Consider the following 14,617-nt stretch of genomic DNA (forward strand, 5'->3'; position numbering starts at 1 on the left):
TTCTTTACTACTTTGTTAAAGTGCCAGCACAAATAAAGTATCCAAAGGTCAAAGAAACCTATTGAATTAAGGGAGAACACCCAGTGCAATGAAGTAAACTGGTACTTGTAATAAACTGCTGTTGCAAGTGACTGGATGCCAAAGAATGTACACTCAGATTTATATACACTAAGAAATAGTATGGTTGTAGCTGAACTGCTGCTGACCACATTGGCCGTGCATGGACAAGGCAAACTATGGCCAGCACCAGATTACCTAAAAATTGCTGACAACGGATTGCTGCTCTTTCCTAGAGTGGACAGGGCCTTGGCTGTATGAGCAGAAATAATACCCAAGTCTCCGGAGATTTCATTGGTTGAAAGTGTTCTTTTGCAGAAATGACTTTATCCATTGTATAAAGACACATTACCGTTATTCAAATAATAATTATAAATGGGCAACAAAAAGTACCGTAACAATATAGTTGCAAATCTTAGAAAGTTAATCCCTCTCATTTACGTGGCCCAATGAGTATCAAAGAACTTTACATATGCTCCAAAAAGGATAGTTGGTACTGAGGAATGGCAAAAATGGAGTTTAGAGCTTGTGTTTACTTCAAGTTCTCTTTTGACTGGAGAGGGAAGACTGTATAGGAAGACTGTAGGGAGGTATTTTTTTTTAATAAGATCAAGATGTTTATACAATATTGTTGATCTGCAAAATTTCCCCAGTAGAAAGCAGCAGTCAACATACACCTCATTAGAGATGAAACTGTCATTTCATTAGAGATGAAACTGTCATTTTCAATGACAGTGTTTAAAATACACCACGTCATCTGGAATCTACTGCTTGAATTATCTACTAACGTAGAAAACCATTTAGATTAATGGCAAGAAATTTGTTTTCGCACCACTGTTAGATTTCAGGAAGCTACACAGTTTTTACTGTAATATGATCATCTTTGTATAAATATAATTAGAGTTGACTCTCAGAAGAATTAGACATGCAAACCTGTGCTCTGAAGAGCAGCCATTCAATTTTTATCTCACTAAAACTGCATCTGTACAATGTTCTCTTTCACTTAAAGGGAAGTTCGTTTTCTCAATAATGAAAAAAGGGCAACGTTGCATTTTTTATGAAGCAAAGAATCTTTTTTTTAAAAGGAAATGTAACCATTCAGCAATTCAGTTTCTACCTGCACCTGGTACATTCAAAAATGTCACCAAACAGCATTAAAACCTGTTGCGAGGCATTTTAGATATGTGGTAAATTACTTCTTGATTTTTCTCATTAAACTTTCATATCGACTATTAAAGTCCTCTCTCTTCATTTCTGATTAAAATGTATGCTAAGTCCTTTGCAACTTCTTTAAATAAATGAAAGTTAACTTTTCACTCCAATGCAATTTTGCTGCCAAATAAAACTTAAAAAGGTAAAAACATCGAGTTACAAGTTTCATTTCTTCCAGGTACAGATGTTTAAGTGATTACGTTAGTATACCATCTATTTATTCAGATTTATATTGACAAAATAACATTGTGTGGCATGCCATAAATAATCTCTATTTTTTAATGCAACAATTAATTTTCTTTCCTTATAAGACAGGAAATATCAAATTATGGGTTCTATTTTATGTTAATCATTTTACACCAGTCGACAGACATCTTAAAACATATGTAGAGCTCTTTGTGTTGTTTTATTTAAATTGCCCCAAGGATTGGACGTGCAAGGTAACATTTTAAATTATTACATTTACTATTAGGGTTATACATTAAGGGGAAAATTTTCAAATGGAACAAACAGCAGTTAGGCGCCCACCGTTGCCCATTTATGTCAATACAGAAGCCAGCATGAGATTGTTCTTTACTGGACTGTTTATATGGCCAAGATTTTCAAAAGTGGCGAGTGCTTTCAGATGACTCACTTTGGGATACCATCTTAAGCCTGATTTTCACAGTGGGTGACTGTTAGAAAGGAAACAGTAACTTAACAACACATTGGCCATTTATGTTACCATCAACATCAAAACCCCCTCATGTGCTACCAATTACCTATTTCCCTCCTTAGCATGAACATCTACCATGTTGAGGTGGATAATATTTTTTCCTCCCCCACCCTCTAATCAGATGTTGCGGTCACAGACATTTTATTATGAAATGCTGCCTTCCTGCTTTGTCAGCTTTAGGAGGGGTTTTTTTCAACCAATTTCTTTCCTTGGTATTAGCCGTGGGAGTTCAGTCTGCACTAAAATGGTAAAGATGATAGCTGAAATGCCATTGAAAACTTCTCTTCCATTCATTAGCCTCTTCAGGGTGTGCTTTTGCAACGTGTATGCTGTTAGCAGGATCCCTTGATTGAATTACAGTTTCTGAATGTCATTTTTATGTAAATATGTTAAATATTAAATCAGTTAAATATGTACACACGTAGAATGGATGTGCCATTTGTAGTGAAGTACAATGTGCGCTGGTTTTTATCTTATTTTTTAAGCTGGTTTAGCGCTTGTTTAAAACTGACTTGAGGTATGAACTTGAGAAAATTATAAAGTTCAGATATTGCCTTTGCTGTGGCAACACAGTGCATTATGAACAAAAGCATGACCTCAGATACATGCTTTATTTATATAGGCGGTAAAAGAATGAGTTGGACAATTATATAGAGAAGTTGCTTAAAGGATAGATGACCTACGAGGCTAAGCTCCTAAGCCTACCATAGAACGAAAGACTTTAAACTGTTAAAGCAAATAAATTTAGATGTTGGCAGATGCGGAGTTGGGGGAATGGACCTGGCCTGTTCTCCAAAGTCTATGGGGTTAGATGTTTAATTATTTTTGCCATGGCTATACCATGTTCAACCCTCGCATTAATTCTATTGGTGCAGGGAATTGGGATTTCAAAATGCATGGGGGAGCTTCAGCCCCATTGGCCCTATGAAGTGAAAAAATAAAAAGGGAAAGCGGATTTTTTAATTTTTTCAGTAAAACCAGTTTACCGCAGTGCAGCAGAAACCCAAGCACTACTGCCAGCCATGACCATGCGGTTAGCGTTCTGATAATGAACAGTGCAGAGAAAGGAAAAAAATGCACAAGAAAATTTAGTCAAGCTTTCCTTTTTAAACAGAAGAGTTAATAAAAGTTCGTGCTTTAAGTCACTCATGCATTACTGCTGCAAATTCTGTACCATGAGAAAACAGGAATGGCAGGGTTTTTTCGGCTGTTGTTTTACATGCACACACGCACTCACACATGCACGCACACACACACACACACAGCTCCTCTTTTCCAGGCCTCTAGGATACACTCCAAAAATTGTAATCACTCAAAAAAACCTTTCCGAGATCGTAGTTTTGTACATATATCACAAGCCATAAATTCCACTCTTACATTCACATTTTCTTTACTACCAATCTATTGGATTTAAATTTTTAATTAATTTTAGGCGTTTTTTTGGAGAAAATCCATTTGGTTTTATATCATGCCCATGCATTTCTAATCATTCGTGTACATGCTCACTTGGCTTGGTAAGAACAAATGGCCAACACACAAACATCCGGTATACTCCATACACACTCCAGCAACACAAGCTTGGAAAGAAACCCAAGAGTCTTCATGGGAAAATAACCCTTTAAGAGGGAGCTATTGTGGAGTTCAGGTACATTTTTAAGGCTGAAAAGACTGTCACAGCTAGTTTGTCTAGCACATCTTGTCATTCAAGTTGTGTCTGTGATAAACCTGACAACTCTCTCACTTGTACATTAACAAACTGAAAAACAGGTGCTTCTTGGTATAATAGAGCCCTCCCAGGGCTTTCCCTAAACAGTTAAATAATTAAAGCTATTAGTAGGTATAGTTAACAAATATTTGTTATTTTGCTGCAACTGTGTTCCAGTGGGATTTCCTTCGGCAACATGAACATTTCAACTGTTGAAATGTACCCACAGCAACTCTTCACAACAGTTATGGATTCAATGACTTCATTTTGATACCTCTGACACTCCCTCCCAGTAGCCCAGGTTCTCCCAGAGATCAACGAAAGTGTTATTTCAGACAAAGAAGATGTCAACCTTGGTATAGTTTACTCGTCCTAGTTTATGGACTGTTAGACCCTTCTAACTCTCCCCACAGTGACACAGAGAACAGGTTTACTTGCAAATGGCTATGATTTTAGATAGACACCAAAAAAGATGTGTTAATACAAATTTTGGGTATTATATGAACCAGGTATCCTAAAACTGGACATATTAAGCTTTTCTTATACAGATCCCTAAGGTTTGAGACATGGCATCCCCATAATGTTTTTTAGTTTCTTATTTTTGCTTTAGTATCAAGAGGAATTAAAATGGTAAAAGCCTCTAATCCATCAACTCTTCTCTGGCTGTAAAGTGCTGATCAAGCATCAGGAAAACCCAGTAACCTAAAATCGTTACGGTGAGCGGGTTTCACACAATTTGCTATGTTTAGTATTGAATCAAGCCACATGGGTAAAAGGAAAATAAAAAAAGGAAGAACTTGATTTACTCCAAAGTCAAGCCATGAGTATTCCTGCAACATCCTACTCCATTTCAGATGTTTCTAATATCGTCAATGGTTTCTAAGGAAAGTCTCAAGCTTATGACTTGGTAGATATAGTAAAATAAAGGTGGAAAAGTCTTGCAAATATTTTGTTTTAAACTGCATGAGCAGTAGGACCTGTCTGGTGATCTGAGTAGGTGCTGAGTGTGCTATTAGCAGGAGGACTGAAATTCAAGACCCAGTCTTGGCCTTGCTCTTGTCCTAGCAGCGGCCAGGGCACTTGATAAAGCTCATGCAGCCTCCCTATATTTCTCTTGAGACCTCCAATTATTCAAGGAGTAGTATGTACTAGCCTTGTAAAGGCACATGTCCAGACTTCTTTTGCCAGGGGATATGGCCCCTGTAGCACAGAGCCTTTGATAATGAGATCAGGAAAGGAGGAGCAAGTAAATAGAGGCTAAATATAAAGAGATCCCCCGTGATCACAGGATGCCTGTGGAGTAGGAAAGAAATAGAAGTAGGATTTTCACAAGCACTCAGTGTTGGCCTAACTCTGCGCCTGGGAAGCCCATGTTAAAACTCCTAGCCAGCGTTTGGCTGACACTGAGTGGTTTTGAAAATACCACTCCTAATCTTTATGGCTACACGTTTTGTTGCTAACTTAGTCATCCTAATTAGTCCAAGATATTTTCAAATTCCACAGTCTACCTGAAAGTATGAGGAATTTTAAAATGTCTAATAGAGAGTAATAGCATTCACTCACAAACACTGCAGAAATAAGCCTGAAGGGCGGGAATGAGTCACTAAATCAGGAAATTCTGGATAAAACTGATTAATGACTAGGATTGGGGTGTGGTGGAGCAACATTAACAGAGGCACGATGGTGCACTATCCTAGGAATCTGAAATTTAGTATCTCAGTCGATTCCTGAATCAGAGATTAGAGGTGGAAAAGAGCTAGTGTTAATTCATTCAGCACATCTCCCATTGTGCATTTTTTACAGTCGTAGAATTTTACTTAGCCAACTTTTTCAGAAGTCCATAGTACTATTTCATCTGTATTTGCCTGTAGTTTTATTTGAAGTTCTAAAAACGTGTAGCATTGAACAGACACTGTCTGTCATCATAATTTAGAGGGGGAGGTGGGCAGTATATGAATAATATGAAAACATCCTAAAAAGATTTCTTGAGCAAATTGAAAAAAATGTATCGTAAATTAGATTGCAAGTTCTTCAGGACAAGGACTGTTTTCCTCCTTTTTGTATTGTTTATTATCATCATCGTATTCATTTAATTTCTCAGTCCCCCTTCCTTCATTGTTGCTAAAGATAGGTCTCACTAGACGAGAAAGTGATTATTCCACATTATGGATGTATTGGCTTACCAAATTTCAGGGTGAAACTTGGAACAGTTGCTGAAAGTGAAAAAAGAATTAATATTAATCCCTTTACTTCCCCCAAAATATGGATTAGAATTCATTAGAACTGCCAGGCTGGCGTCATTTTGTTTTAAAAATAAATAATGTGTGTCAAGATTTTTGTATGCTGGAGTATTGGCCTGAAGTGAATATTTGAACATGGTTTAAAAATAGGGAACAAGAAAAGCTGTCAAGCTGATAGACTAATTTGAACAGAAGACAAGGATTGGTTTGCTAGACTGCTATGACAATGAGAAGAGTTAATGTTGGTGTTTGTTTTAAAAAGCTCTTCCACAGGGTGATGATGAAAACTTTACTCCCGATCTATGAGATGAGAGGGTCTTCTGTGGAACGGCTACAGAATATCAAAAATATCACTTGTCTCTAACAGACTTACGGGATTCAAGTTCTCCACAAACCAAAAAAAACCCAAAAAACCCAAAACCCACTACTGAAAATTTTATGCATCTCTTAAAAAATTAAACTTGAGTTCATATTTTCAAAAGCCAGATTTCTTTTTAATCTTTGATGTGATTACCCCAGTAATAAGGATTACTAAAAATCAGTCGCTCCCTTTGTACTGCTCTTACATACATGCCATTTCATTCAGTTTTGGGAATTGCTGCTAGTCTAGGACTGTAACAATTGGTGGTTAAACTCAACAGAAATGACAAGACTAGACGTCCTTTCAAGCCTTAAAAATTATGTTATATTTATGAGATCAGTTCACTTGAAATGTGATTTCCCTTGAAGACTACATTCCCCCTCCCCTCCCTTCTTCCCCCCAAGCTTGCCTTGCCACTCAGCAGTGCTGAGAAAGTAGATAAACAGGAATGTGATACCAACCGTGAACTGCCGGTTCTGTCGTCGCCGTTGTGTCTACACACGGGAACAGAGGATTGGAGGAAGGGAAGAAACAGGAGGAACAGCATGCAAAAAAAGGGAAAATGGAAAAAAATGGAACAGATAATATATGAGCAAGCTTTCAAAGAACATTGCGTGACAAGCAATAATAAAATGAAAGGCAAAAAGCATCTGAAGTGAGTTGCACTGTTTAAAGTACATGCCTTGAATTCAAAAGCTGTGAGCCTGAGGAAAACAGTAAATTCTTTGTTTTTCTGGAGTCTTGCCAGGACGATATTTACGGGTGGTCAAGAGCTAAGGGGAACATGAAATGTGGGGAACACCACCAGCGTCAACTCTTTGGTTACGTACTTACAAAACACAGATGCTCAAAACTACGACAGAGACCTAAAGCCTAGAAATGGTTTCATACATTCAAACATTGCCTTCACTAAAATCTTCCCCTCCAGCCTGTTCACCTGAGGTCCTTCATTACCAATCAGAAGTCAATCAATCAGCCTCAAGTTTCCCCTCCTCCAGCTGGATGCCAAGAAACCTACAAGTGCTATAATGCATGGTTTAATTTCAGCATCCAGCTCATTTTAGGGTTGATCAGGAGCAACAGGGAGATGAGGACTAGCACACTGTTTTCACAGACCACATTCACTCAAACATACTAAATTTGTAGGTGGCCTTTTTGCTTGGTTCTAATGAATCATGAACCAATGAGACATTCACTTGATTGAAAAGTACAAGTCTTCACAGAACACTGGGAAGGCAAGTGGAGATTACCAATTCCTCTGCTGAGAAAGATTGCCTGATCTCTGATCCTTTTTTAGTCTTTTCTGCTAAGCTCTGATGAAAGCATTTATTTTTCAGGAGGCTGAGTGTCACATGTTACAAGTTAAATATATTGCATTGTTTTCATCTAGCCTCAAATATATTGGTTTAGAAAAATTGATTCACATCAAACTGCAAAGCTTTGTTAAAGGCCTTTGAAATATTTTTGGAGTTGCTGCTTTGCAATCTAAATCACATTCCGTCAGAGAAGAGGAGCAGTGCTGAACATATAGACAGTTTATAAAGACCAACCTGTATTTTGGATGGACTTCCTACCGCCTCAGCTCTGAGTGTCCTGGCAACAAGATTATCTTCCCCAAAATTCCCTATCCTACTGGGTCTATTTACATTTCAGCAACACTGTAAATGGAAAATCTATCTCCATTTGTTGACTTACACCTGGTTCTACTTTCACTCCCATTACTATGCTGAATGGGTCAGAAAATTGTTACTACATGCATTTGTTGGTTGCATGCTATAATAGGCTGGTTATTCAGAATGTATTTGTAAATTGTCAATATTTACAAAAATATCCTCAAACTCTCAGTAAAGTACAGATGTGGTCATTCACATCAGAAAGGGGCTTCAAAGGACTACATTTGGACTATAAAGGCAATGTTTAAATGAATAAAAGCGTATGTTAAAGTGCAGAGCAGCACTCTAAAACATATAATTTCTGTAAACTAGCCAGGAAGTTTAGTTTTATAATTACAGTACACAATTTCACATAGGCGTTCCCCCTCAATTAACATGCTCTCCTCAAAACCATAGGAACTGCAGTCTTTCCACATTCAGAATAAGCAACAGGAAGCACGAAGGGCTATTCCTTTGTAATTTAGCTAAGGACAGTCTATGTTTGAATTTCTGGACCATCAGTGAAGACGAGAATCACACAAGGAGTACACAATACTTACAGATTCAAAGTCTGCACGCTTTATATATCAAAGCAAAAAAAAAAGCACAATTTAACAAACTCTACACCAAGATTTGCATGACAGATTATCAAGCCATCATTAATCTGTTCCCACTGCCAACATATACTGTTCTTATCTTGGCAATCAAATCTAACATGTAGTTAATATGCTAGCACTTGTTCTCATGCTGAGAACTTTGGTGAAGGCAGCATGGAAGCCTTCCAAAACAAAAATGAGAACAAGAGTAGGCCTTTATTTTTTTGGAAGCAGCATTGTGATAATGCTTCATTTTAAACAAGCAAATGGTGAAGGGGAAAATGGAGGTAGGGGTAGGGAGCGTTGTTTAGAAAGAATTACAGAACTGTCAACTCTTGAGATACCATCTTGGCATCTACAAACAGTCAATTTACTGTCTTCCTGAAATAAAAAAAGTTATGTCAGCATTACGATTGAATAAAACTGTGCTAGAAGCAACCTTGTACTCATATGCTGGAAAAGATATTAGTCAAGAAACAGTGTGAACTGGACAGTGCATCTCGCTTCCTCTTCTGGGAACAGAGACCAACAGCTTACAAAAATAAAGTTCTCAAGCAGTTTATAAGCGAGAACAAATATCCAAGTCAAACAACATGTTTGCTGCAGCTGGAATGGTAAAGTTATGATTAGCAAATGGATTGGATGATTACAGCAGGAAACAGACCAGTTAAAGGTTTAGAATACGCTTTCTGGAGGTCCTTCTCAATTCCACCATCTTCTTTCAGAACAAGGATTTTATACATACAGTGTACGTACAATGCTGCACTGCGGAGGAATGATCTCATGTTCAGAGGTTTAAAACACACACTTAAAGCAGATTATTTTGCATTATGAGAGAGAGAAAATTAGCCTTTTGCTATGCTCCTTTGGTACGAGTCTAATGAGTATATGCAAAATGGTGTATAAATCACTCTCAAGAACACGACTGTTCTGCTTGGTGTAAGAGAAGAAATATAGCAGTAACAGGAAAGACTGTGCGGGCTGCTAGTGCTAGAATATCTTATGATTTTACCACGGGTTGACTAGTTTTTAAAAATAGTCCTCTGGATTTTAGCATGGTTACCCACTTTTAGTTTTATTTCATACTGAGGATAACCATGTTACCCCACTGATTAACTTTATGGTCCAAACTCTGGAGGGAGAAATCATATTTTCTCCTATCGAGCCGAAGGGAAGTTGTGTGTTATTGTTTCTAGTTTAAAGGTCCAGTGAAGTCAAGGAGTGAGTCTTCAATGACTTCAGCAGGCATTCGATCAGGTCCCCTAGTGATGGGTGATAGAATTTTATGAAAATGAAATTTATCCTATGGCGCCGACATTGGATGTTTTCTATTCTGAGGTGAGCACAGAGGATAGAAAGAAGAAGAAAACAAAATATTGAGGTGGAGTAAAAGCACTGTTAACCTCAAGGTAAAACAAAGAATAGGATTTTAATTAGTAAGGCTCAGCTAAAATTGTTTTATGTGGGGTAGTAAAAACAATCCAATGGCCTTTCCAGTTCCACACATCCATAATAATACAATGTACACTAGATCAGTGGTTCTCAACCAGGGGTACTCAGAGGTCTTTCAGGGGGTACATCAACTCATCTAGATATTTGCCTAGTTTTACAACAGACTACATAAAAAGCCCTAGCAAAGTCAGTACAAACTAAAATTTCATTCAATGACTTGTTTATACTGCTCTGTATACTGTACACTGAAATGTAAGTACAATATTCATATTCCAGTCTATTTATTTTATAATTATTTGGTAAAAATGAGAAAGTCAGCACTTTTTCAGTAGTAGTGTGCTGTGACACTTTTGTATTTTTACGTCTGATTTTGTAAGCAAGTAGTTTTTAAGTGAAGTGGAACTTGGGGTATACAAGACAAATCAGATTCCTGAAAGGGGTACAGTAGCCTGGAAAGAGACACTGCACTAGATGACTGTTTTATGAGTATCATCAAACATGGTATCCCAGAAAGGAATTTTTCTGCTGATATAAAATTGCATATTTCACTTAACGTTGACTTCCTTTTAGTATTTGTCATAGGACTCACTCAGTTCACTGTGGACAGGTCTTGAATGAATTAATCCCTCTAATACACATTATGCTGTGGTAGAATATGAAGGTATCTGCAAAACGGGAAGACACGGGCAACATGTAAGCCTTTAGACACCACCATTTAACTAAAATGCACGGTCTCAGAGGCAGCAGGGCAATATTTAGTTGAAACAGTGGCACAAGCGCTCCGCCGTGGCACATTCTAATTCTTTCATCTGGCTTCTCTCCAACTTAAAATTGTTCATTGAGCGTGACAGACTGAGGGCTTAAAGCTAATCCATAAATTAGTCCATAGTCTTGGGCAGAATGAACACCATAAATGAAAATCTCAGGAACAAAATTAAATGCATAAACTTAAAATGCTTTTTCTATTTCCAATTGAACTGCAGTGTTACTATCTTATAAGAAGCTACAGATTCGCTGGGGCTTTTTAAAAACAAACCCCATACTAGAAATGGACAGAAGAGTAGCATCTAAAAGTGCACATAAGACTCAACTGCACACATTTCACGTGCCAGTCTTTACTTTAAACCAACTAAGCAGCACAAACACAATATAGTTCCTTTCTAGTTTATTTCCTTAATTAAAGTAAAAAAAAGGAGCCATTAGGCTCTCTGAGCAGACTCGCTGAAATCGTGTTACATCTGCTTTTTTCAGATTACTTCACATTTAGAAGGCCAGGGCAAGCATGAGTTCCCTTGATGTTACCATTTTTACAGCAATGCCCTAAGTAATGAATGCTCTGTATTAAATGAAAAGAACATTATTTTCTGGTTTCTTTCAAATCCACAGAAGATAGTAAAAGGAATACTGAAAAAATCTTCTATTAATTTCCACTGACCTAATGCCTAGCTTCATTTAATTTATGTTACACTTCAATTAAACTCAATGGTGGCAGGAGGGAGGATGGGGTGAATTCAAGCCTACATATAATGCAGAGCTGCAGCCATCCTTTATCTCTAAAGTCTTCCCAGAAGAATGATGAATGGACTCCATGTTTGATACTATAAGATCATTCTTTGTAAAATAATTCCAAGTTGGCTTCAAAGCTTCTGCAGAGGTGTGCAGCATTGCACCCCTGAGACAGCTTCATTTGGAGACCAGATGTTTCACAAAAAAAAAAAAAAAAAATCAGAATCTGCCAAGTAGCTTTGTGTAGTTGGGGAGGGGGTGGAATTCTAGAACTGGTGCTGCAACTTGGTCTGGGATTTTTAACACTTATTCCAGAAAGCCCTACGATATGCACTCTCGCTTAGGCCCCAGCCTTGCGAAGAAAACTTAAGAGAATCTGCACAGAGCTCCCTGAAGTCAAAAGGGTTCCATACCTTTGCCTATGCTCCTCTCTTTGCAGGATAAGGGGTTTAGTAGCTATTATTTTAGAACAAGGACTCTTCCTATAGCATGCACAGATATTGGAAGCTACTAGATATACCAGCAGTCATGGAGAAGCCCTGTGAATTTTGAATTCAACAAAAATACTAAGTAGATATTTAGACTATATCTTGGAGAAGTGGAATAAGCAGTTCTATAATTTTTCCATCAGTCCTCTTGCTTCAAAATAGACAACTTTTCTGCAGATGCACAATTAAGTAAAAATGATTGCTGCAGTACTTTATTCATCACAAATGAGTAACACACACATCAAAGTGCTCTGGCTGTTATTGACAGAGCAGTGGGGTAAGACTGGCTTAGTTATTTCTTTGCAAGCATGTAGGTTATTCTCTCTTCCTCTTTCCCTTTAATGTGGTCACATATTGGATGAAAATGTCAGAGGAGTATGATGTTAACGGTAAATTAACTTGACATTTTATCAGGGACACAGGGAAGCTTCTACAGACACCAAGAACGGTACAATAAATAATTTGGGGAAAGGAATGACTAAGCGGTGTAAATCTCTGTACCGGCTTGTGAAGCATTGCGTGGCACCAAACACCTGGCTTTGTGTGCGTGTGTACACATTCCAAGTTTACAACAACAGAAGAGTCCTGTGAGGCTCTTATTTTGAGATTAGTGTTTTCTGATTTTCAAATGTCAAGTTGTATACACTGCTGCATCTTTAAAGCAGCATTCAGGAAAGGAGACAAAACTGCTGCTGGGGCCATCTGTAGTTTGCCCAGCCCCGGTTGGAATTGATCACCATCATTCATTGTAGAAGTTCATGGGAAAGAAATAAGTTTTCCATTTATCCGTTAAATTTCATCTGAACCACAGTACTGGCATCACAAAGTGTCATCTATAGTAACCGATTAGGCATGAAGCTTCCACATCCACTTGTACATATGTAGCCCCATTAATCCACATGATCTTTGAACCTCCCACAAACCTATTGCTCAAAATACCTTTCAGCAAAGAATGCCTTTTACGGCATACTTCCCACCCATAATCTTTTTGGATTACTCCTGGAATAAATCCCAGGCAGCTGTAGTTCATCACACTAGCAGCTGAAATCAGGAGAAGGACAAACTTGTGGTGGGAATAAAATTCTCATTTTATATGAGTTTTCTAGGATGTAAATTCCAATTTTAAAATGGGGCAACATTTTTCTTAGTTAACGAATACAAGAGTTCCCATTTTTATATTCGAAACCTACGCAAAGATGGAAAAAAGTTTTTCCACTCACTTAGTTTTGGAGTCTAAGTTTAACCTGTCCTTCAGGAAGAGAGTTTTTTCAGACAGGAACTCAACGCTATTCAAAGGAATTCATCTGGCAGAGAAGGAAATCCTTGGCATTTTTAGGCACCAGCACTGTAGCTTTAGCCTAGACAATATTTAAGTGTGAAGTCGTTCCCGGTTTGGCAGCACCTACCTTGTATTTATTTATTATAAAGACAGTCAAGTTGTTTAGTCCCCATATTTAAAATTTCACAACATGGAATACTAATAAAACATTAACATTTAAGTGAAAAATGTATGAAAAATACTTAATTTCTACTTCAACAACCTCCTCCAGTGTTTGCAATCTAAACAGTGGAACATTTACATAAGATTTGGAAGTAGATTAATAATTTTACTTTCTAATGTTTAAACTTAAAAGCAGCAGAAAAACTGAAAAGTTCATTCTATTTTTACCATTTGGTTTTAACCATTTATGGCAGTGTTTCTCAAACTTCATTGCACTGTGACTCTCTTCTGACAACAAAAATTACTACACGACCCCAAGGTGGGGGGAGCCGAAGGACTTCAGCCCCAGGTGGGGAGCCTGTAACCTGAGCCCCAGCAAGTCTAACGCCAGCCCTCGCAACCCCATAAGATCGGGGTCGTGACCCACTTTGGGGTCCCAACCCACAGTTTGAGAACCACTGATCTATGGTGTCACCAATAAAGATGTGTTTATTTTTAAAACTTCCAGCATCCCTTTATCTTAAAGAAATGTTTTAATACATTTAAAAAGACTTCACAATTATTTTAAAGGCAAGTCATCTGATTATGAAACCTGCCAGTCCAGGATCATGATGCGATGAATTGCAGGATGCGATGAATTGACATTGCTCCAAGATTTCACTTGGGTCTCTGTGCAAGTTATAAAGGAACATCCATGAGATATATGCTCAAACATGTAATCTGCAACACTAGGGATTCCCTAGAAGTATGCTAAGTACATCCCACATTCCATTAAAACTGCTGCTATGTTACACGCAAGTGTCAACAGCAGAGGAGGAAACAAACATGACTGTGCAGTTACACAATTAATTGTTTTATGTGCTGAGGTGGAAGAAAATTAGCCCTACAGAGGGTAAAATATTCTTTAAAAGGCAGAAGATTTTTTATACTACATTATGCCCAAAGAGAAGGATTTAAAAAACAAAAGAACTTTTATCTCCCAGGATATAACAGCTGTCCAAAAAAAAGTATTTCAAGTGAGGACTCCAGTGGCAATTTAAATTATGCAGTTTGCTCTGCCATATCACAGTGTACATCTTAATGAACAAATGTCCACGAGGACAATTTGAAATGATAAAAAAGGATTTGCCAGTGATAACAGCTGAAATGCCAAAGGATGGTCAGAAAATCAGTGTAGATACTGAAAAGATCA

At 37.7% G+C, this 14,617-nt stretch overlaps 1 protein-coding gene across 8 annotated transcripts in view; it reads right to left on the reverse strand.

The window, feature by feature from the left end:
- Positions 1-14,617, reverse strand: part of CADM1 (cell adhesion molecule 1) — a 291,533-nt gene that overhangs the window by 21,537 nt on the left and 255,379 nt on the right. For 4 of the 8 annotated variants that reach the window (XM_084611906.1, XM_084611903.1, XM_084611900.1 and 1 more), the window contains one exon: positions 6,752-6,784. The exons of 2 other annotated variants lie outside the window; for them this stretch is intronic. In XM_084611906.1, the coding sequence (XP_084468032.1) occupies positions 6,752-6,784 (33 nt within the window). Of the gene's footprint in view, positions 1-5,872; positions 5,903-6,751; positions 6,785-14,617 lie in introns of all 8 variants that reach the window. 2 more of the 8 variants (XM_084611905.1, XM_084611901.1) reach the window with 1 other exon arrangement.

This window comes from Lepidochelys olivacea, assembly GCF_965140295.1.
Source record: "Lepidochelys olivacea isolate rLepOli2 genome assembly, chromosome: 22".
NCBI classification, from domain to species: domain Eukaryota; kingdom Metazoa; phylum Chordata; order Testudines; family Cheloniidae; genus Lepidochelys; species Lepidochelys olivacea.